This window comes from Calliopsis andreniformis, chromosome 12, assembly GCF_051401765.1.
Source record: "Calliopsis andreniformis isolate RMS-2024a chromosome 12, iyCalAndr_principal, whole genome shotgun sequence".
Taxonomy (NCBI): domain Eukaryota; kingdom Metazoa; phylum Arthropoda; class Insecta; order Hymenoptera; family Andrenidae; genus Calliopsis; species Calliopsis andreniformis.
In genome coordinates, this window is record NC_135073.1 from 10,926,407 (window position 1) to 10,950,854 (window position 24,448).

The following is a 24,448-nucleotide window of genomic DNA, read 5'->3' on the forward strand; positions in this document are numbered from 1 at the left end:
TGGACACCGTGTGCAGCGGGGAAATTTTCACGTAGCACAGAGAACTTTCTGCATGGTTTTTATCACCTTGTCTGGTGTTATGAAACGCTTTTAAAGCTGACGTTCGCGGGAGCCACCCTTTGGAGGACTTCTGTCCCCTAAATTGGACGTTGTTGAATGAAAAGCGCTGCGATGGCGGTAACAATTGTCTCTGGAATTGGCCAAGTGAGTCCCTTAATTTGGAGAATGAATGCTGGTTGACGCGAGGCGTTTTAACGACTTAATTCGACGTCAAGATAATAAGCATAGCTCATTTGCGCGGCAGAATTGTTTGATGCCAGGCTAATTATGCTGTGATGTTCTTGAAGCTTACGCAATTCCTGCATTAAATATTTTTGGTGGCCTAGACTAGAGGCCTTCGAAGTGATGAAGCTTTGTCACTGATTATGTTGTTCATATTTTAATTTTTTCCTCTACTCTTTTCTACTTTGTATATGTATTTATAAGTTTTTCACTTAAGGTGGAATTAAACTATACTTTATTTCAAATTATACTTTTATTTAAATTAGAATTTTTACTGTGCTTCTTTATTTGTCATACACATTTTCTTTAAATGTTTATGTTGTAGCATTCATGAAATATAATAACAAGTTCTATATAATGTTGGAAAAAATTATTTGACTGCAACATAGTAGTACTCATGAGAAACATTTTATAAAGGAAATGAAATATTGGATGTTTTACTTTTTTTCGTGTTTCATTAATATATTTATGAGGTAGGTAATTACTATAAAACACTTTTCAGTACCTATAATATACTGAGTAATACTTGCAACTTTTTTGAAAAAAATTCAGTCTAAAAATTTAATTTCTTAATTTACCCCTCTGTTTGCTTTCTGAACAATTTCATGTCCTAAAAAATATTTACACAATGTGACTTATTTGAAGTATCATTGTACAAATCAGTAATTTACCCAAAATTTTTTTGTAATACTTCTGCTTTATATTTCTTTTTTCCCTATTTTTTTTTTTGTGAAAATTCGCGTCTCGTTGACAGTGGATAAAATTGGCAAAATGTCAAGCGCACTGTAATCATTGACAGTTTTTTAAGTATCTATATACTCTTGCGTAGAAACGTTATTGACATTTTTTTAAATTTTATGTTTTTGTTTTTATTTGAAGAGTCTCCACTATTGGAAAAATTTTGCAGCTGTGGAGGGAAACGAAATATATCCTTTAATTCCTGAATATTTTTAATCGTATCGATTTTTCCCCTATTTCATCTAACTTAAATACAATCGCTATCACTAATACACTATTCTAATTAAACATTAGATTTGAATAAATTCTACTTATGGTTCTAATTTACTATAATAATTTCATTAAGATTCCACGTAAAAACAGTTACATTAAAAATTAGAAAATGCAAGAAACACTTCCGAATACCACATTACTCTGTTCAAAAATTTTCAACAATGTTATATATTCTTCAGCTTCCCATCTTTTCTTCTCAACTTATTAACACTTATGCATTGCATAAAGCTATAACTTCCTCAAAATACCCATCACAAAAGTCAAAAGTCAACATGCACATTTCGCACCCATTTAAAAGAAACACAGTAAACCGTACCAAAAAATCGGAAAACAGAACCGCGATGAACCTGCTCCTTTATCAGTAACATCCCTCAGCATTCGAACAATCAATCACGAATACCCCATACGATCGACATCTCATTTCCCATTCATCAAACAAACGCTCCACCCCAACGTGTCCCAAGAAAGCCGAGAAACCAACAGATTTGCCGCGCATCGAGCATCGGTATCACAAAAGGATAAGCGACAATCAGGAAGAATAATACAATTCCGTTTAACAGCAAAGCACCCGCCGTGCTGGCGTTCACCCCTCCACGTCCATGGGACGCGAAAGCGCGCGGCGTGCTCGGTACGCGACCTCACGGACACACCCAGCGCCCACGGATACGCTCGTAAAACCAGCCTGTATCGTTTCGCTCATTAACTCGCCTCAACAATGACCGTGGGTGTCGGTGTAGTACGTACGCTGCCGAGGTCCTTTCAACCCCCGCCTATCCACACCCTTCTCGTGGTGGTAGTGCGCATACGCGCGGCGGCGGTCGAGTGAGGCGGTTCGCGCGTAAAATCGCGCGGAGCTGTGGCAGTCAGTCGCGCGTAATACGGCGCGGGGTGCGGTTCGTCGTGCTCGTTGCATAGAGTGGCCGACCAGCAGACCCTCTGTCCCCCTTGCGGCTTCGACGTCACGCGTCGTCGGTCCCAAACAGGCCCTTGCGCGGCCCCGCGGCCGCTGTGCTCGCTATGTGACGCGTGGGTGAGAACCGAGCCAGGAATGTGCTTCGCCGGGTACTTGCGTGCCTTCCTACTGCTGGCACTGACACTGTGCCAGGGCCCAGGCCACGTCCAGGCGAAGAACGATAACTGTGAGTAACGATCACCAATTGTTCGCGTTCACCGCGTCGATTCGATGCTCCACGATCCACGAGGGGATCGATGTTCGGCTTTTTCGTTGGCAAGTGGTCGGGAAAGTGATACGGCTGTCGCGTGTGCCGCGACGTGGAGTGTGTCTGGAGTTGAGGTCGCGCTGGAGGATCGAATTGTTGTAGGATTTAATTGTGGGGGTGAAGTGGGCTGATGTAGGTTGACGTGGGTGTAGGGAGTGTGTTGGAGGGTGATGTAGGCACAATGGAGTGGAAGGTTTCAGGGGAGGTTCTGGGGGAATGGAAATATTCTGGCAGGGTTGGTGGGAATGGAGCTAGTTTCAAGACTGCTTTTATGGTTGGGAGAGAAAATGACCTGTGTCATATTTTCGAAAATTCGAGCTAAGATCTTAATTCATGTCTGGAAAATAGAATATATGTTTTTAGAAACGAGGAAGGATATTAAAGCAATTGTTTTATCTAGAAAAAGAGGTTGAAGAAGGCACACGTTCGTAAGACAGTATTGAAATTGAAAATTATAAATGTCTATATCTCGGAAACAAATATATGTGACTTAGGTCGTTTTGCCTATCAACCATAAATTTATTTTATCTACTAGTGTTATATCTTGTTTAAAAATTCTTGCATGATTTCTTAGAAATCTTTCAAAATTCAATCAGTACAATTGCATATCTAGTAATTTCTAATCGTCAAAAATAATTTAAGTAATTTACGCTTTAGGGTTTAGTAATATTCTCTACAGTGTCCTTTTCGGTTTAATTTGTATTGTTAAAAGTATCGAACGAAGTGTCGTACACTCGTAAAAAGTAGAATGTTTTTACACCATCTCATACCTAGGGGCCATGATAACTTGGAAACAGGGAAGTTTTTGTTTTGTATAGAACGTGTACAAGTACTGAAAGTTGTCTCTCTAGTCCAGGACGAGTCATCGCGTTATACGTATAACTTTTAGTTTTCTGCAGTTGTTATCTCCAGTTCACGTAGATTTGGAACAAAAATAAGACAGAAATACAGTATTTATTGTATTCGATACTCGTACGCAATGTTCTTCGTAAAATTCTAAGCATTAGTACACAATCCTTGCCTGAAAGTGGTAAAATAAGAAAATAGAAACATCCTTAAATCTAAACTAAAATATATAAATAATAAAATATATAAATAAATATATATATTGTTGTAGAACACCGTAGAAATAATATTCTAATTTATCTTCTGATCAAGTGTTATACATATACATGTCAAACTGATAAACACATTTCCGTTACGGGAGACCTAGTTACCCATTTCGCAACAGAAACCGATAATGACTGCAATCTCGTTTTCGATAACTTTCTTATTTGAATAACCTTCTGTCGAGAATAAACAAATAACTACATGCTGATAAAATTAATTGCGTTACTAATAAATATTTTAACAGAATCAACATACAAAATACTTAGAAACCACTATAAGACCTAGTTTTTGTAACTTTAAATACTATACAGAAAAGAAAGGTTAAAAGAGAGTACAAGTATCAAACTCTATGAAATTATGGAGACAAACTATCAGATACTTTAAGATTAATGTCTCTGCTGCTCTAAATACAATGACTCTAGAATGAAATATCGCTCAAATTCCAGCAACATTTTACACTTGAGCAAATCTGCGAGTTACCATAAATTCGAACACAAACCCAGTTCCATGTAACCCTTGAACCTTCCATCCACAGATCCCCATTTATTCAGAAGCGACTCTTGTTTTCTCTGTTGAATTCCATCATGCGTCAACGTTCGACTGGAGCATCTGGTCGAGCGCGAGTTTTCCTCGGCCATTGCAGTGGAGACCACGGTATTTCATAGCCGACAAAGCATTTCAGCCATAGTAGCCATAAGCCAATCCCAGCGCGATCTATTCAGCAAGATTTACGGCGTGGCATCCGCGACGAATACGGCCGAAGCGATGCCGAGATATTTGTAAGCGCATTTGCATGTATGATCATCCGTGCAACGTCGATCCTCGCTGGGTCGGGAGGGATGCTGAAGTCGGGTAAAATATTCGTTCTACTCGTGGCAGTCGCGTCACTGGGATTGCAAGGAGCTTGGTACACAAATATCGCTTGGAGAAAGACTGGATTCCGATGATAGGTTCGCTGGAAATAAAAGGGCGCAATCGTGCTATGAGCAACCGTCCACAGATAGGGAGACTGATACTGTGCCCTTGTGAAGTCTCGTATTCGAGATTGTCCCCTTGTCAGGCTAGTGGAAATTGTTTGACAATTTCTTTTGTGCCCTCTTCCCCCAGGAATTAGGATTCGCTTGGCCTCTATTTGGGCGCTCGACAATCGCGAGGCATTATGTGAGTTTGACCTGTTAACTTCGGGGGAGATGAGTCTATTCGTCGCGAGGAAATTGCTTTTCGTTGGGCGAAACGATATACATCGGGAAAATTTAATATTAATTGTCGGTAGAGATAGGAGTCAGGTTCATCTGTAATGGGGATTAAATATTATAATTTTCAATGTACTTGGTTCGTTTAGAGTGATTCTTAAGATAGGCGTTTTGTGTTAGACTTTGTCATTAATGACTGTTTTATGTAGTATTAACTGCTTTGTGAAATATTGAACTAGCTTCGGCAAAGCATTATTGGAAATATCTCGAGTAAAATCATTTGCTCTACATTCACGTGGCACTGTTAATGGAGTGGAATTATTATGAAATATGTAGGCCGAAAATTAATTATGCAAATCGTAATGGGACATTAATATCGTATGACAATAGTGAGTATTGATATTGGTATCTTTGAGACTTGTATGTATTTTGGTTACAGTTCAGTTTCTTTTACAATAATTTAACATGAGTGAATGAGAGAATGAGAATTCATGAAATTATTTAAGACGATTGTAAATCTTTGAAGTATTCAAAATAGAGAAAATAGTAAAAGTGGTTCTAAAAGTGGCTCTTTTGGATTAATATTACTCTGAAATTGAATTTTGTACATCTTGCTGTTTTATTTATAATAATTATATATTATAATTATACTATTATATGTATATTATATAGTATGTAAGACTCTTGCATCATTTTTTTTTTTTTACAATTTTTTATATATTTTTCAGTATATCTAATCAATTTTGTACAGTGTCATTGCATTCTAAAATATACTACCAATTAAATAAGTTCAAAGAAAATAGCGGTACCAATTTTCCCAAATCTACAGGAGTTTACTGTAAAAGCCATTAAATTCCACTGGCGACGATCAAAGCCAGACGTAGTGCCCCAGCAACCCCTGATCCTGCTTTCTACCCTATTCAGTATATTTTTCACCAGTGACTCACCATGAGCTGATCTACGGAATAAAAGCTTCAAGGTCTATAACCTTTAGGTTAAATGCACACCACCCACTTTAATTGGACCATCATTTCTCGTTCAGTTTCCTGTAGTAGGTCACATTACAGTGTTTCCTTGCTATAAGATCTTTGTTAATTTGAAACTACTGAGAACAAAATACTTTTACTTGCTTATATTGTCATTCACATTTTTGGTAAGACCAAAATGGATTATAATTCATGCACGATGAACATAAATTGAACTTAGAAACGTGTTCCTCTCTAAACTTTCCACTGGTCTGTGAGCCTATATTGAAACAACACTGTATTTCCTTCATAAATACATCTACGACTAACTTTTTAGCTGCTCAACTCTCTCATAAGGAACTCCTATGTTAGTTTCTTCGAGTACATAACCAAAAAGTTGCCTAGTCAAAGTGAAAAGTAACGCTAGTCCTCTCTCAGTCCCAGTGTATGTATTAGTGTGAGGACACCTTACTCTCACGTTACTCTCACGTTACTCTCACCCTAAATGACGTCACATATAACAAATCTGTTTCATATAGCAAAATAGGTATAAAACAAAGTAAAAACCTCGGTTCACACTATGGATTTGCTCTAACATACAGGGTGTCCAAGCTGAGACAGACTACCTAAATACCTCCTCCATTGTAATTAACACAAAAATTTCAAAAAACCAACAAACCAGTTCCTACACAAAAGCCTGTCCTTCCACGATATTCCTCCTTCAAAACCATTCAAATTACATAGACGCTTTTCGTGTCATTAAAAACAGGAGATATTTAGATACCTTCCTTCATGGACACCCTGCCTAACGCGACTTCACGTAACACGACAATATGTCCCTCATCCTCACAGTACTCATTCAGTACCAATACCCGCATCATGCACCAACACAGACCACAGATTCCCCGAATCCAGCCAGCTCTATCAGCTCGCATCGTTTCCCGAGCGTCGATCGCCTCGGAAGGAGAGCGAAACTTTTAAGAGCATCCCCGTTAAGCAGCGATAACATTGTTTCTCCGTTCGGCCGAGCGTCGTTGCTCGTCGCGGCGATAAGATCGGCCGACGGGGTTCGAAAGAAAAGTTTGTTGGCGCAGGCCGAGGCTCCGCGGGCCGAGGAGTAGCGCTAGGAGAGCCAAAGTGCTCGCAACTTAATATGATAGCGCTCAGTTGCCGCTCAGACGAGCCGTGCTGCGCTCGAAGAGAGAGTAATATTGATCGACGGAGCGGGCTTACATCGTCCCAAGAGGGATAGAGTCGGGAAGGGAAGCGAGAGAGCGAGGGACGGTCGCGCTGGAGGGTGCCACAGGCAGGAAGGGAGGCGCGGCGGTGGCGAGAGAGGGTGGCGGTGAGAGGAGGGAGACAGGAGAGGGTCGGATAGGGGGCGGCGGTGGCGGTTGGCGGAGGGTCGTAGGGCGAACGCGCACGACCATGGCCAAAGGGTGGCCTCTCTTCCTGCCTTTCTTCCCCCGTTCTTCCCACCTCCTCCGCCCTTTCTCCGCGCTCTGTTCACCTTTTTTCTTCCCATTTCCCTTTCTCCGCCGTCCCTCGCGCCCGGTTTGTTTTGCACGCGACTTTTCGTGGAACCCGAAGTTCTTTGTAGCTCCGTCTCAGAGTTCCCTTTTGAAAGGCCGGCTCTTCGCACGCCGCGAGACCGATTTCATTTTTTTCTCCCCCCTCTTCTTGCACCCCATCTCCCCTCTGTCCCCATCCTCTTCCTGCTCGTTCCTGGCGTTCGGTTAGCGGCGACGGTGCTTCCATTACTTCGGAACGTTCGTCATCTGTGTTTGCTTTCTGGAAATTCGATAGTCCTCGGGAAGACGCTTTCGGGGCCAGGTTCGAGGGCTGGGCGTTAATCGCGTTGGCGGTGCGTTGTTTCGAGGAGTCGAGGGCGAAGGCGGCGGCCGAGGGGGATGGTTTTTTGCTGGAGGGTTCACTGTTCGGGGGTGAATCGATGTTTCGGGTGGTGGGAATTTATGCGGGCCGCTGTGTCATTAATATTGGCAAATACCGTATTTCTGCGTCGATTATGTGTCCCTCCCTGCTGCGCCGGTGAACTATGGTCAACTATGCGTGTCCATCGAGGCTGTGAATTAAACGTGGCAAAGCTGCGGCACCAATAACTGTAACGAATGATTACAGCCGTGCCATTTGTTCAATGACAATATAGGGGATGCGCTGGATGATGGGGAATGTTTGGGATTGTTATGAAAATTTTATTCCTTGCGAGATAGAGTTATTGGGTTTACTGTGGGCGTTGTCTACTGTCACACGAAAATACTATTGATGTATTTGTTTATGAAACAGGCTGAAAGGGATGTTACGTTAAGGTGGGTCTACGCTGTGTGTTATGTAACAGTTATGTAACCTTTTAGTGAACAGAGAAAAGACATACGTAGAACATCTCTCTTTTATGATTTCCAAGAAGTTATAGAACTTTGTTATGTGACATGTAGTGTAGACCGATTTTTACTATTCTTCAAATCTGCATCTGTGAGACAATGTGTTCTAATAAAATGAAGAGAAAGCAAGGTGATATTGTAAAACACTTAATTTTGAACAAAATGGACTTGGGTTAGCTTGGCTCTGAAGTATAGAAATATTCTATTGAAAAGAAGAAATTCTATTATCTATGGTACAGAGTAGATATATTAGAAGGCTTAAGAAAAAGTGAGAACTTAAAACCTTATAAATTCTTGAGGTACTACGTACCACTAACTTATTAATTTCTTACTAGTACATCTAATCTGTAAAGCTTCTGAATTTTTGAAATTTATATTTTACTTACTTCCATAAATTCAATGCCTAAAATGCGGAATAAATTTTACAGTAGCTTTGAAACGTTCTCAACTCGAAATATATTTAAATGCCAGTCTAATATTTCTTCACATGCTGTCTGAATTAGAACACGAACTATAGATTTTACTCTATCGCCCCATTTTACAAATGGATAAACCATGTCGTGTAAATCGATTATAAAGTATTTTTGTATGCGACTAAATCTGTGGTGAACTAAATTTGAATAAATGGGACAGAGAAGTGAAACGGAGTAAGCTTCCCTAGATAGGAACGGAGTAGCAATATCAAGCTGAAAATATCGACGAACTTCAATAAACGGTGACATATTGACGTGGTTTCTGAAAGTGGTAGTAATTAGCTGTAATATTGTAGAAAAAGGTCAAGTAATTCGATAGGTACTCAGTCATCACTGTTCACCTTGCATTACTCTATTTTATAGAAAATACATAGTGCAAGGACAAGTTGCATTCAGCTCGTTTGCTACATTATATTTCTTAAAAAAATAATTAGTCAGTTGTATACGTTGTAATAATAAGTGAGACTTTAGTTTCTCAATATGAATATGGTTTTATATCCATATTCCTGGTGGAATTCTGGAATCCTGGTGTCCAAAAACTGGATCCCATAAGCTAACCCATGTGAATAAACGAGTAACTTCTCAACAATTTTACAATTTCTTTTTCTATATCAACTTCGACAGTGTAATGACGTATGCTTCGATGATTAGAGCATGATTCGTTATTATTCGCGAATACTCTCGGTCTGACCACTGACTGTTTCCAATACACTTGTACTCGGTCAAAATTCAAAGTCAATTTTCACGAAATCGAAGCATGATATCAAAAAATTTCATTTTACATTGTCGTCTTATTTTTTCATGTAGAATCACTTTCTTTCTCCCTCTATCATTACTTCTGGGACACCCTCTATAACGAAGGATTAAAAGTTAAAGTCAGTGGGTCGCCCTGCAAACCTCTAAAATCTGCAAAACAGATTACCACGTTAATCAACAAAAGCAGCAAACATCTGCCCTAACTCGATACGTTCGATCAAGTCGCGTTCAGAGCAATTCCCTCCCATAAAAGAACCGTTTCAGTTGGCCCATCTGGGCAGTTAACCATCTGTTGCTCTAATTCTGGCCGAACGCACGAGCCATTCGGCAGCTCGTTCCCCTCGATTCCGCCCAATTTACAAAATGTTCCGAAGTGGTCGGGGAATCGCGAAAGTCAGCCGTGGTTCTTCCCGTGACTCCGAGACGCGGCGTAGAATTTTATCGAAAATCTTGCCCGAGTTCCCCGAGAATGTTCTCGGCCCACATTCGAGCCAGAGCTCGCAGCTGCAACCACGCCATCCGGAAAACTATCTCACGGTTGTACTTCCGATGGCCCCGAGCAACACCAGCGAAAACTTTTCAATCGAGTTTCTCCGCCCTCCTTCTCCCCATTCCATCCCCCCTCCACGTCGCTGCTCTGTTTTGGGATTTTTATTTTTCGCGTTGGTCCAATCGAGACGAGCCCCAGCTGTCTAGGGAACACCGATTGCCAACCGTGAAGCAGTTGTAACGAAGTTTCATCGAACTTTGGAATTAATTCGCCCTTGCCGCGTTGCGATACGTTTGTTTCCCCGTGTTTTAGTTCTTCAGGGGGATAAAACAGAAGATGAAGCGAGGAGTTCCCAAGGATGGAAGAAATAAAAAGTGGATAACGTTAGGGTGCAGGATCAGTCGGGATTGCGGTCCGTCTGGTGCGTCGCGGATGAACATTCTTTCTTTCGTCTATCTTTGTAGTGACACGATTCCATAGTCCGCGGGATTGCCTGGAGATTACGTTCATAGATCTGGCTTGCTTCCAAGGCGTGAAGAATCCTGAAAAATACGCGTGGAATTTTTAAATCAACCACGTACACGCGTAGGCTCTTAGCGTTTCGAGGGACAGGGGATTCGCTGGGAAATGGGTAATTGAGGTTATTAACATCTGTGGTATTAAATTCCTCTATGAGGGAGCGAAAGTTTTATCATCATACGCGACTTTTGTACTGTCAAATCAGGGGTTGAGGAGAACTAGACGTTTTTGTAAATGTAACAAGCAACTCTGAATATTGTATTCTTCTCTCTGTCTATGTGATGTTTTGTTGCTCCCGAGTGTGTTTCATTTTTCTTGCAATGGAGAATTTTCGTACATGGAAGGATTCGTTCGAAGCATCATGCTTCAGTAGAAAGACATTCGACAGAGTGAATTCTACGACAGTAAAACCTTCGATCGCTCTTTCCTTTTCCTCTGCTTCTACGTGGAAGTAGATGTGAGCGGAAGTTTTTTTTTTGTCTCTCTTGTCTTATCGAATGCAGTAGACCGAGGTTAATCGCAAGTGCATCGAAATCGAATTCGAGCCATTATATTGATGATGCGCGAATCAATCGGTCGTCAATCGATTGGATAATTCGACCTAGCTTGCCAACAGCCGGGACAGACATTAGGCTCCGTTGTCTGGTGCACTTGAGTGGATTTTAGAGTCGATAAAATTGCTCTTTATCGATGCAAGCAGCCATATTTTTTCAACCGATGATGCCTTTCAAGCTCTTTGCACTGGAATTTTAGGAAATTGTGTATTGGGAACATTATGGAGTGCTACTAGTTTGAGGAATATGAATTTCATATTGAAGGGCTTGATCATGACGAGAATTTTTCCGATACTGTTCCAAATAAAAAAAGTATAGCAGGTACTTGATGTTTGCAATTTTGGCAGACTCGCATAAAATATCTCAAATATTGTGTTAAAAAATTTCTTTTAAGTCTTCATAAAAAGCTTCGAAATGCTATGCCCCAAAAAAATAATCCCCTATAATTTAATCTCCAGGCTTCGAAACAACATAAAATGTCAGATTTTCGATAGATCTGTAAAAAAGAGCCCATAAACAAAATCTCAATATTTGTTATACTTCATAATTCTAGCTTTTTCCAGTCACTTCACTTTAAACAAAAATAGCAGAATAGCCTTCAGAATCTTCCCTGTCTACTATTTCACAAAACTAAAATGCTTGTTGAAACTTGACGCAACAGCCACTTCTGCAATGAATCTAATCACACGATCGCTTGCTGTTCACAGATCAGATGAACGACGTGTGCAAAAAGTACTTCATGCGGGATCTGTACAGGAAGATAGACGGGGCCGTTCTGATATCACAGAATGAGAGGGATCTTGACTGCACCATCACCTTTCAGACGCATAGCATCCTTCAGCGGTTCATGTTGCGCTTCGACCAGTTGCAACTGGACTGCAACGACCACCTTTACATCTACGATGGCGCGCACGCGGTCAGCAGTTACAAGGTAAGCGGTAGTTCGATCGTGGAGAGATTTAGAATAGGTGTCCCGATTTAGGGGATTCGTCTGCGCGGAAGCGTAACACCGATCTGCATCCAAATTGGAATTTCAAGGCTGCACGTAACGTCGCCGGTTGGTCGGTCATTTGCATTCTGGGGAAATGCAGCTTTGAACGGTGGACAGCCCGCGTCGTGAGACAAAATGCAGCGCTTTTAAAGGACCTCTTCGTTGCTTATTCGAGGTGGAATATCTCACGACGTTTATTGCCTTTTCGGCGGATATTGACGTTTCAGAATTATAATACGATATGAAATTTATTACATTCACGTAAGAAATATACTGCCAATCAAACTTGATTATGGAACCAATTGCCAATTTCTATTAAAACCCAATTGTAAATGAAGTTTCATTCGTTCAAAATTAATGCTTTTCATGAAGGTGACAATACTCTTTATTTGAAGAATATGTGAATATTTTTTATTTTACCTCTCGAAGTCTTTTAAATCGAAATTAATGCATTCATCTCTCAAGGAATTATTAAAATTCTTTCGCAAATGCTTCTAGCCAACCTTCTATAAAATGAAAAATCGTTGGAATTAATTGTTAAAAGATTTCTCATAGTTTTCTGATGCAATACTGTTCCAGTAAAATATATTTAGATTTATGTTCGTAGAATTTTTCTGTCTTGCTTTCATATGAGACATGGTTGATACTGTTAGTTACGTATGTACTAGTAATTTTACGAGACTCAATCCCAAAAAGTTACTTGAATATCCAATAAAATGGAGGGGAAGGTCGTAACACGCCATTAGATTACCTTGAACCATCATAGAAATTTCGGTCGAGGTTACTCCAGTGAGACATTCGTTGACAGTGTCGTATAAAATTTATTCTTTCCATGTAAAACATGTGGAATCCATTACCCTTTGACAGTATTTTACGTAAAAGTCAGTTTGTCAATCTTACACGTACGTAGCTCCAAGCTCTTGATGTTGTATTCGTATTTCTCTACTATTAAAGGTTAGTAATGAATATTCTTCCCATATGTGGAATATTGATCAAGATTATACGTCACTACATTTCGTCTGAGAATAGTACCTTTAGCTAAAAATAAGTGAATATTTTTGGCAGAATTGGAGCAAATAAGATTCAAATAAATTACATTTATTTCATGATAGCTTGTAAATTACTAGATAATTGATTCTAAAACATGTTAAACAGTCTCTAAATATAAAATCTTATTACGCTTTGTAAGTTATTTGAGGATTGATGATGATATTTCAGTTACAATTCAATTCAAGAATAATATTATTCAAGAATCATTTTTTTAAGATTTAAGTAGAGATTCAGCATCTTATCTTTTTTCCATGTCAGACTTTAATCCTCTTAGGATTCCCCATAGTTTTCTATGCACTTTCTCCAACTAAACTGTTTATTCTTCTCAACCAGTACATTTGAATTCTGAAGTCAGTAGATTACTACTCCCATTGTCACAAGGAAATCCATATTTTCAATTACCAACATAGATTTCGATTAACACAACAATCTTCTCCTTAATACAAGTATTATCTTTCTTCCTTTTGCTTCGACTTGAAAAGAGACTGAGAGGATTCACTCGCATAAACAGCGACAGCGAGCCTGTAATCACTCGACGATCGCTGGAAACGACAAGCAATGCTGTGTCCTTTTGTCTTCGATCAACGTTTCGAAGCGCAATCGCTGGCATAGATCAAAGGACGAGGCGCTAATTGCCCCGTGAACCACGTTATTTTTTCGTGATTACCATCGAGGAAAGACAATCGCGTCGATGCAGGAGGGTGGCAAGTTTCAGTTGCGAGGACCATTTTAATGTATTCCGCTATTATAAATTCCGAGCATGGGCAGCGCTGCCAAGACGCTGGAAACTTGTACCATTAATCAAGATTCGTTTCCTGCTGGCGGAGAGACGCGCCTCGTTTGCTCGTTTCTTGGCCAGGGCTTTGCTTTTGTCGATCGACAGGGGGATTCGATCTGAAATTATTCACGGGCTTCCGTTGCCCGTATTCGAGCCAGTGATTTACAAAACAATGTACTTCTGCGACTCTGTCATAAACTTGCTCGATGCAAAGGATCGTGTAGATTGTTTGCGCCGAGCTGAGGGGAGTTTTTCTTTTGTAAATTATGAAAATGATGCAGCCTGTGAAAGTTTCTTGACGCTTGAATTCTTATCTTTGTTTTGAGAAGAAAGAAGGAAAAGATAGGGGGCAGGTTGGAGAAAAGTTGGAAAAAATTGGAAAAATGGTGTGGAGTTTTTCTCTTGAAAACTGCCAGCACAAAAATAAATGGAGTTGCTTTTATGTAATGAAAAATCTTTGCCATGCAGCAGTTTCGTAGTACATTTCATTCTAAAATTGAAACTCTATTCTTCATTTTTCTAAATCTTTTGTGAGATATTTTCCGTTCTTTTCTGTGTAATTTCGTGAAAAGGATTTTAGAACCCAGAATGCAAATTTATGAACCACAATCAGAAAAAGGACTCGTCTATCTTTTGCGTGACATCAATTTTGTCTCAGTTACCTATTCAAGTAATTGCATTTCTTTTAAATGAAAGTAAATTAAATGTTCGACTCACTTAGGCGCTACAATCACTTTTCTAGAAATAGTTTTAGAACTCGTAAACAGGCAAGTTGTTGATAAACCTTAAGTTGCATTCAACTTATCAAGATTTTTGCCGCTGTTTCGATCTCGAGTATTTGTCACGCGTGCCTTGAGTCGAAGCGTATGGAAATGAGATTCCAACTTGGAGTGTAAAAGTTTCATTGGATAGATGAAAAATGAGAGCGACAATGCGAATTTTTTTCTATGGATTCGAAGTCCTATACACGGGAACTTCACTTCGCCAGCGTTATCACGCGATATCGTAATTTCCCTCAGATTAAAAACTTTAATGCCGAGAGTAATTTGAGTTACTGTATTTTAACGTTAGCCTGGATACTAAACGTAATGTGATAGGAAAAAGAAAGTACGCCACAGTAGTTTCCCCAATTGGGTAATGTTCTGAATACGTATCAACGAAGCTTTAAGCCATTTATCGAAGTAGACATAATAAAATATATAAATAAAAGTATAAGTACATGTTTATTGCTACAATTTTAGTTTTCAGATCAATTTTAGCAAACTTTCGAATACCTACCTTCTTCATAGCGAAAACAACTGGTATTTTATTTTATTCATGATAACAATATTTTTGCAACACGAGAACACACGAGCTAAACTCACCTATATCATAGTTTCGAGGATCCTTTTTTTTTCCACGACCATACCACAAATATTTATACGTACATAGATTCGTGGTCACTCGGAAATGCAAGTTACACCAGGTATCACCCACACGTTCGCTATTTATTATTAAACATTATCCGCCACGCTGCAGCGTGCAGGTTTTCATTTCAGCTACGAGAAAGGGTAAATCGTGCATATTTATTTTCTCGTCTGTCTGAAGCAGAGATGACCACTTTTCTCAGCTTTTAGGACGATGAATAGTGGCGGGTGGTCTCATCTCCTGTAATTTATGAAAAATAAACGCTAACGACGTGTGTCGTGAAATATCTTTCTGCTTTGAATTACCGCGCCCTCGGTCTCGTATCGCGCTCTTCTTCTATACATCCAAAGGTGTACGTTTGCGCGTGTGCGTCGTCGATGATGCCCACAGAAATAGGGGCATTCCTGCGGGATTTCGCGTGTATGCTTCTGTTTGTGCGATGGAAATACGCGTACACACGCGTACAATAACGATACAGGAAGAAAGCCAGAGAGCAATGCAATTTTGCATAATGGCGGTTTAACTTTAATCTTTTTTATGGTCTACGTAATGGCCCGTTAAGTCTGCCCTTTATTACTTCTCTCTGCCCTATCCTCGTTTCTCTTAAAACCGCTCCATCCTCCTGAACTTTTCTCGTTTTTCGGGAAGACGCCTTAATTTCGTGCACGTTGCTGTGCCCCGTTTGACGTTGCTTGGAATCATATCTACTCAAATGAGATTTGTTTTGTGATATTTCGGACAGCTTAACTCGCTTCGTAAAATTGATGTCTCAATTTTTCTTTACCTTTCAGTGTAGAAACATTTATTTCTAAATATTTATAAAATGGAGCGACTTATCTCACTGTTAGACTCAAGGTATGTAGAATATTTGACAGTAGGTAGACGAAAATTTAATGGGCGATTCGAGATGTCAAAATCAGGCACAAATGTAGATATATTTGAAAAGTTTGAATACTGGAAAATTTGAATGTTTGAAAATATAGAGATTTGAATATTGGAATATTTGAATACTTGAATATTCGAATAGTTGAATATTTGAATATTTGAAAATTTGAATATTTGAATATTTGAATATTTGAATATTTGAATATTTGAATATTTGAATATTTGAATATTTGAATATTTGAATATTTAAAAACTTGAAAATCTGAAAACTTGAAAATGAGCTTTAAATAAATTTTAGGAATTTCGAATTTCTATATTTTATAAAAATGTTTACGATTATTAAATCATAACAAGGAGCTAATTCCATGTTGCGAACGCAGAAGGGATTGGAAGAGATTGTGTCAATTTCGAGGGATTGATTCTTGAAAGTACGCGCTTATTTCTTTACAATGCCTTGTAAGGACAAACGCAGACACGAACTGTCGTCCTGGAGACAACCGGATTTAGCAGCTGTTTGGACAGCACAATAGGACATCATAGAGATGTCTCGTGTGCGGTAATATCCTGGCTGTTACCATGACGACAGACCTTGCGTAATAACCCTGTGTTCTTGCCGAGAAAGTAAAAGTAAGTAAGGAAAAATGCATTTGGGACATCCACGAAAATCGGTGCCAGTGACTGTTAAAGAATTAGTAACGTGATGTTTGCATTTTAATATTTTCCTCTTTTCCATTCTTAAATACTGATCCATAAATATTAGTTTAATAGTTAATTTATTAATTCAAATATTTCTCAACTAATAAAAATTAATGTAGCCCCAAATACGAAATTAAGTAGAAAAAAGTAAATACGAAAATGTATTTACTATTAACATTCTCTGCCAAGAAGCTAATTCTTATACTTTGCTGTTTTGGCTTCACAGATATTTTATACTAATAATTTTTTATCAAAGATACTAATAGTATACTAATATTAATGATAAGTATAGATACTATACTAATGATTTTCTATGAAAGAAAAATCATCTACGAAATATCTTGAAATTAGGAAATACTGAATTCAGAGAACGTAGAACAATAAGGTCGACCCTGTCACTGAACCTCACTCTAAGAAGTATAACCTCGTTTGTCAACAATGGCATTAAGGTATGAGTTGTCTGAATGAAAAATTGCAGATAGCACGTAATGTGATTCGTAGAATAATAATTCTGTCCAGAAGGATAAGTTTGTATCGTGACGATGGCCGAAGGATTTCGCAAAGGCCCTCGGAAAAGTTAAGCTGTTCATCGAGTTCGCAGGAGGCTCTTGCGTTCGGTCGAATTCTGGCGGCACGATAACACTGTCTTAAAGTTTTCTCACCGAACGATAACGCTTTTGGTGAGATTGCATAGCGTTTGCCATGGAATTTCGAAACTTCCCGCGGACTCTGCAATCTGTAACGAAAAAGGGGAATGAGTGATGTGCAGAATTAGAGTGATAAAATTTAGGTCATTTGTTTGTTTTGTACGTCTAAGAAAATTAGAAATTTTTCAATTACTTTATCATAGTTGGTTTTGATGAACTTATTAATTTCATATAGCGTCATTGAACAATTAAATTTGTTAGCTAATTATTTTAGCATTTTAGTATCTACTCATGGCTATGACTAATTCTGGGAAGACGATTTGATAAACATTAAGTGTCAGTGTCATCTATTGTCTAAAATGGTAATAGATGGATAGAACGAATTATAAGCCATTTAAGAAAGATATTGGAAGATTCTGAGATAATGACGTCGATTGTGCTAGGCTCTGATTGTAAGTACAGATATGTTGAAAACATAAGAATACGAGGAAATTAGTTTTTGACGCAAGCCAGCGGTAGTAAAACGATTACTGTAATTAACTTGATCGTTTCATAGAATTACTAAACACGAACTTTAATAATGAAGGTAAATAGATAAAGATAATTTTTAATCGATCTTAGAGATACTGTATTTCAATAACACATGAAGAAATCTATCAAGTAACTTTTAATTAATTACAGTATACCCATACAATGATGTGTAATTTCTTATAATACAATTGATGCTGTAAATATAGTGGTTAGCCTTGAAAAATCAACTCCTAAACATAACACATTATATCTCCACTACACATGAAACAGTACTACTTTATTTTGCAGTTAAATAATGTAAAAATCCCCTAACCATACAGAGATTCCGCATCACGAATTCACAAACACTCTGTGCAATTAAATTTGCCGACCCAACATTATCATTAATTACCATTTCACGTTGCAAACGACTATTTAGCAGAGCCGCGCGTGACTACTCTGCTCGATGCGGAAGCATTCGTATCAGGCTGTGAACAGAACACTCACCACAATTATACTAGATTTGTTTACACGTTTTCGTACGATCGCACACTTCCTCCCACAATCAATCACACAACAATCGACGAGGAAGTACCCACGTAGCCTCACTCGTCTTATTGTTCCTCCTACCATTCTCTCTATGTCCCACCCGTTTCTTTCTCTTCCTGCGTCAACGTTCAGCGATGTCCTTCTCGGAGCGCTTGTACCGCGATTTGATAAAGCACACCCTACCACCTCGGGAACCTTGATACTGGAAATCCCCTCTCCGTTCATTTTGTCGTTTTCCTCGCTGTAGTCGCGATTGAAGGTATAAAAGATGCAACGCGTCAGTAACAGGCTCGTGTCTACACTTTTCCCTCGCGATGACTACACGCGTCGATCCTCACTCGCTCGTTCGGAAGTGCGTCTTTCTGACGCTCCTCGTCGCTGCCCACGCCGCGCCACAAGGTAAGGAGTGAATCGACGATTAGGAAAACGGATGCATATCGTTTGGAGCAAACGAGAATGAACCTTGGGAGTGATGTGATTGAAAAAGGGTCTTACGTGGTTGGTAGTACTGATTCAGTGGCACTGATAACGCGCGTCGTTCTTCTCGTGGACTCGTGTCATTATTCATCGTTTCATGCTTGGTTCGACTGAAAGCGGGATTCCCTGTACGCGGCTGATACTAGTGACTGCCGTGACACGTCGTAAATATAATGAGAAAATAAATGCACTATGTCACACGTATATTGAGAGACTGTGTGTTCGTTTGGACTTGTGTTGGTCACAGCGTCAGTCGTGGTGTGAAAAATTTCATCCTCGAAGATGATTTCGGGACAATTTTAGGTGTATTCCAAGTATTAACTTTCGAATAATTTCGTAGATCAAAGGAAGCTAGTAGCACGTGAGCTGACTACAGAAACGTGTTTCGGTTGTAATGTGATTGGCAATGTGATATGAGTTCATAGCTCGAGTATATAACACTGGCTTATAGATGTTGTAATTCTATTGGTAGGGTTATTATTCCTTGCAAACCCAATATTGGTTGCTTTCAGTAGAAACAAAATGTATCAATAGTAATATCGAGTCTTTTCAAATTTCTATCTATATCAAATAAATAAGTACTATGCTGCACTGACAGAAGTCATGGGACCAATTGATCTGCTTTGCTGTCAGGACTCTTCTTGTCAGCAGAGCAGTATATGCACCTTTACAATGTTTGAAGATTGTTATCAATTTTGATCTCAAAACCATCCCATATATATTCACGTCGAAGGTAAAAATAATATCCCAAAAATAAGTAGTGCATCAATATCGTATCAGATATCTATCTTCAGCCTCCTCGTGCACTGTCAAACAGCTTTCAAAGAATCAAGTGAGCTCACTCCTGCAAAAGATCATGTTTCACATGAGCGAAGGTATTCCACTGATTTGGTCCATGTCGTTTTCAAAGTGCCTTGCGACAAAGAAAGCTGCCCAGGACCATTGAGACATTACAAAGAGTTGGGCTGCACTCCGATCTACGAGAATCCTGGCGACTGTTGCGCGGCACGATTCGATTGCAGCCACCTGAAGAATCTGTCAAAGGACAAGTGTTACGTGAATGGTCATGAATATGAGGTCGGCGAGAAGTTGAGGGACGAGGATCGAAATCCTTGCGACATAGAATGCAGATGCGGAAAATTCAATGACGTGTACGTATGCTTATATGGATTCACTGACTGATACTCTTAAAATAACCGAGAATGGGTTCAAGATGGATTTTGAATGGTCAATTAAAAGAGAGACATACTGTTCCCATAGCACAATATATAATAACAATATTTTAGTAATTAAAAGAGCAGTAGAAGAGAATGACAAATAGCTATTTTCTCATTAGCTATGAGTAGATACCCTTCAGAATTGTAGCTTAATATTTTCTGCAAAAAATTGATTAAAGTACTAGAATATATGAATGTGTGCAGAGAAAGTGCTCAGCTTCTAATTATGATGATAGTTGTTTAGAATCTGTATCTTCTCCTAAACACGAATGATAAAAATTCTTTTAAATGACTTGAGGTGTTCTGATTTGTAAACAGTGCTTCTTTCATTTGCGCGGCCTATGACTGCGCGTTGATAGGGCTTCAGCCAAATTGCTTCTACAGAAATTCGGCTGACCTGTGTTGTCCAGGACCCATGGTCTGTCGTAAGTAAATTCAGAAAAGTAAATTAGGAATAAGTTCAATCTTATTGCTGAATTTAACATAAAATCCTAAATTTGCAACTACATAAGAAGTGTAGCTTGAATGGAATTCAAGTTTAGCTCAGAACTAACTTAGAATCAATTCAGATTAAACTGATCTAACTCGACTCTAACTCCAATCTAACCTAATCACTTTAAATAAATTCGATTATACTTTAGTGGCGGAGGGAGAAGAAAGAGCCACTTGCGAGGTAGATGGCAAAATTTATAAAGATGGAGAATACTTTAAACCTGAATCTGAGCCAGAAAAAGAGTGCTACTGCAAGCCAGGGTACAAAGGTACAAGAAATCGTACATACTATAAATTGTGTTAAAAAATCGTTTCAAATTGTACAAGTAGAATGTAATAGACGAAAATTAAGAATCTTGAGAAGTCTAAGAATTTTCGTTGCTAACTCTAAAGTGAATTCCATGCTTAGGTGAAAACGTCGAACCGTTTTGTATAACACTAAAGCACAGCTACTGCTCTCCTCTATTCCGTCAAGCTGACATTGTCCACAAAAATTGCGTTCCTACTTTTTACAACAATCAGAATCCACAAAAAGACTGTAGTTACGCATCCAGATGTCGTAAGTTTATGATTATTTCTCATGATACATATTCTTAAGAAAAGAGTGAAGATTTCTCAAAAAGAGGACACCCTATAGCACTTTCTTCCTTTTTGCAGAAAACGCAAAGGATATTGTCATACATAGTGAAAACGCTAAGTCTCATGTTGATACAGGTACGTTTTGTTACCAAAAATACTATAAAATATTACTAAAAATACTATAGGATCCATGCAAATTTATTTAGGAAATAGTTACTAATTTTTTAAAGAATCATTTCAATTTTTGATTTTAATGAAATCGATTGGAACCTATTTGTCATAAATTATTAAAATCATCAATTGAAACAGAAAGTAACAAATATGTTAACTAAGTTAAAACCACTGTCAAATAATAATGGTGTGGGATGCAGTAGCTGTTAATCGTTATTGTGTTTCCTCAAATTTGCAGATGAGAGTGAAATGTGCCGATTCGGTAACATGACGATGCACGTAGGTGACGAATTGAACCAAGGGACTTTCTATGATTCTGTTTGCATGAAATGTGTGTGTGAGGTACCACCAATACCGACATGTCAGCGACTTCCGGACAGTGAATGTGACGTCACTAAACACGAGCCATTTGGAGATGACGGTGTACTACATATTCTGTGATCAGAATAATCCATTACGAAATCCCACCTTAAACGATAGTAGTTAATTGGTTTCAGTAAAACAAAACTCTATACGTATGTATTACAACAGTTTCACAAAGTGAATGAAAGACAATAATTCATGCCAGATGGTACCAAACCAATGTCTACGTTTAAGTGTTGAATTAAGTAAGTGAATAGATTATCTAAGCGAGATTAATTTGAAATAGAATTTCAATAAAATTTCCTAGTTGCATTACACAGAAGAATTATTTTATTTCTTTCGTTTCCTGAATTTTGGAAACCTAAAATATTCATAATTTTTTGCACAATTTTTGCTGTGAAATTACGTTTATATATTTATGATAGTCTACATGTGTAAGGCCATCACTTTAAGTGGAAGATTAATTTTTAAAAAAGATACAAACATTTTCGTGCTCCGCGTGTAATTTATATTCATACTTTGGAAAGTCAATGTTTTGAAAAGTGTACTTATTCATAGCCAATTTTATAAAAAGCCATGAATATTTCTCTTGCATGACTACACTGTTCTGTAAAATCTTCAAGTTTTAAGAAAAAATCTGGACTGTGAAAAGAATCCTCGAAAAATTGTAAATTGCATCAAGACTGCCCGAAGAAACTTCGACGAGAAATCTAATTTCAATGAAAAGAGGAATTTCCAAAGGTTCCTCTTCCACTTTAGCAACTGTTCGCCAGTGATAAGACTTCGTCGATGGTTTGCAACCTTCCAGGAGAGTGCATTCATATTTGTCAAAAGCTGCTGGAGTTATCCGTCGCGTAATCTGAAAACCTGGATGTCAATAAATTCAGCATTTTATGGGACGCGAGATTGACCTATTAATCAGAAAAATGAGACTATTTACCCTATTTCTCATATGTCATTCATACAGATAAGAACCATTTTTACCGCAAACCTTTTGATTCACGATCGACGAACATTGGAATTTACAATGGAAACAGACAGATATTGGAATATGATTTTCAATGAGATATAATACAGTAAAAGATTTCAGCATTGTATGTACTTAATCACGTTGAATTATCAGATTAGTTGGGTTACATGGTTCCTGTGGATAATTATACTTTATGCTTTAAAGGCTTCGCACATTGCTTCCAATAATTTGAGGATTATGTGCTTCAGCGATGAATATAATTTCTACCCAAATGAAAAGGCTGAATGGTGAATTTCTATGTAAAATACATGTTCTTACTTAATTAATGTTGAACTCTGATGTAATCTAGTTTTTTATAGTACTATTTGTACTGTACAAATTAAATATTTGTTGAAATTTGTTCGTCTAGTTAAACGTACCATATTTTCTAATTGTTAATATTTAGTTAGTGAGATTTAATTTCCCAAATTCAGCGTCCTGTAATTACTTTTCATTTCTGAAGCAGACGTGTCACTAATTGAAATGAATTTAATTAAGATCATTCGTTGGCAATGTGTAAATAAATTTTCGCAAGTAATGAGCATGAGGAAGATCTGTATTTTGTTTGAAGTTTCAACCTGTGAAACAGGAAAAATTTAGAGCGTGTCAAAGGTTGCAAATGCAGTACCCATCTGTTAGTCTACGTCGTAAAACCTGACGTATTGGACTGAATACTTTTTTAGTTTTCGTGATTCGAGTTCATTAGTTCTTTTAAACGATTCAAGAATACCTATTTCACTTTTTGATTTTACGAGCTAATTAAGTAATAATTTGTGCTTCAAAAACAAATCACGATATCCAATAAGTAGTCAATTTTTTTTAATTTTAAACACCATTCATAATTCATTATGTAACGCAAAGTAATTCCACATTAAGCACGAAGGAAGCCCAAAACCAACTTTACAATCTCAGTATTAAACAGCATTCCTGAATGGTATAAGAAGTTGGAGAACTTTTTAAGCAGTCTACTTAGCAATTCTTACAGTGTTACATAGACACCTCTCGAATGATTAATAATAAGTTCACTTATTTGCTGTCTCCCTATATTTTGCTATGGACATTGCATTTAAATGTATAGTTACGTCAAGTGTAACTCTAATTCGTAATCAGTAATTGATATTAATACATCTACTCTTAAATATGTATTTCATAAATATTCTATTTACACTAGCACAATCTTTTTTAACAAGAACTTTTTTAATAATTTGAAATAATTAAACACAGAATACGAAAGAACAGCATGTCAAGGTAAACCACGTATTTTAATTTCGACAAACCAAGCTCCCACGTGAAACACTTTAGCCCATGTGAACTACTTATACAGTTATGCAATGGACGAACTCAGCCAAGTGCCATTAAAAAATTTACGCAAGTGTATCTCCAATCGAATAGAAACAAACTGGCAACCTTCAACCCGCACCTTATTTCTGAATTCAATTTTCGGAAACATGCAAAAAGAAGTGTCGTAAAAGCTAGGTTGTACGAGATTGTTATCATTCATGATTGCGAAAATTCGAGGACGTGAATGGTCCAAAGTTGAAGTATTAAGAAATACATTTATATTCAACTTTCAGTTTCGTTATTTGCTTCTAGTAATATTCTAATTATTCCCCAACTTTTTAATGGACGAATCTATTAGTAAGCAGCCTCATTCT

The 24,448-nt window shown here is 38.1% G+C and overlaps 2 protein-coding genes and 1 long non-coding RNA gene across 3 annotated transcripts in view; 2 read left to right on the top strand and 1 right to left on the bottom strand.

Annotated features, from left to right (window-relative positions):
- Nucleotides 1-24,448, top strand: part of LOC143186258 (uncharacterized) — a 182,495-nt gene that overhangs the window by 87,705 nt on the left and 70,342 nt on the right. Inside the window, exon 2 of the mRNA XM_076389829.1 lies at nucleotides 11,680-11,903. Within this exon, the coding sequence (XP_076245944.1) occupies nucleotides 11,680-11,903 (224 nt within the window). The remainder of the gene's footprint in view (nucleotides 1-11,679; nucleotides 11,904-24,448) is intronic.
- Nucleotides 18,771-22,099, top strand: LOC143185854 (uncharacterized). Its single transcript, XM_076389145.1, has 7 exons — nucleotides 18,771-18,884; nucleotides 19,873-20,113; nucleotides 20,498-20,604; nucleotides 20,821-20,940; nucleotides 21,081-21,230; nucleotides 21,329-21,385; nucleotides 21,660-22,099. Exons 1-7 carry the CDS (start codon nucleotides 18,800-18,802, stop codon nucleotides 21,860-21,862), a joined length of 963 nt encoding a protein of 320 aa, XP_076245260.1. The 5' UTR covers nucleotides 18,771-18,799; the 3' UTR covers nucleotides 21,863-22,099.
- On the bottom strand, nucleotides 22,570-22,961 carry LOC143185856 (uncharacterized). The gene is made up of 2 exons (XR_013002966.1): nucleotides 22,776-22,961; nucleotides 22,570-22,695 (listed from the first exon to the last, which is right to left on the bottom strand). It is a non-coding gene; the product is annotated as an uncharacterized LOC143185856 (long non-coding RNA).

Excerpts from the sequence above, each read along its gene's own strand:
- LOC143185854 (XM_076389145.1), top strand. The coding sequence starts at position 18,800 with ATGACTACACGCGTCGATCCTCACTCGCTCGTTCGGAAGTGCGTCTTT. Across the intron at positions 20,114-20,497 it reads TGCGGAAAATTCAATGACGT|TGCTTCTTTCATTTGCGCGG; the intron begins GTACGTATGCTT and ends ATTTGTAAACAG. Across the intron at positions 20,605-20,820 it reads TCCAGGACCCATGGTCTGTC|TGGCGGAGGGAGAAGAAAGA; the intron begins GTAAGTAAATTC and ends ATTATACTTTAG.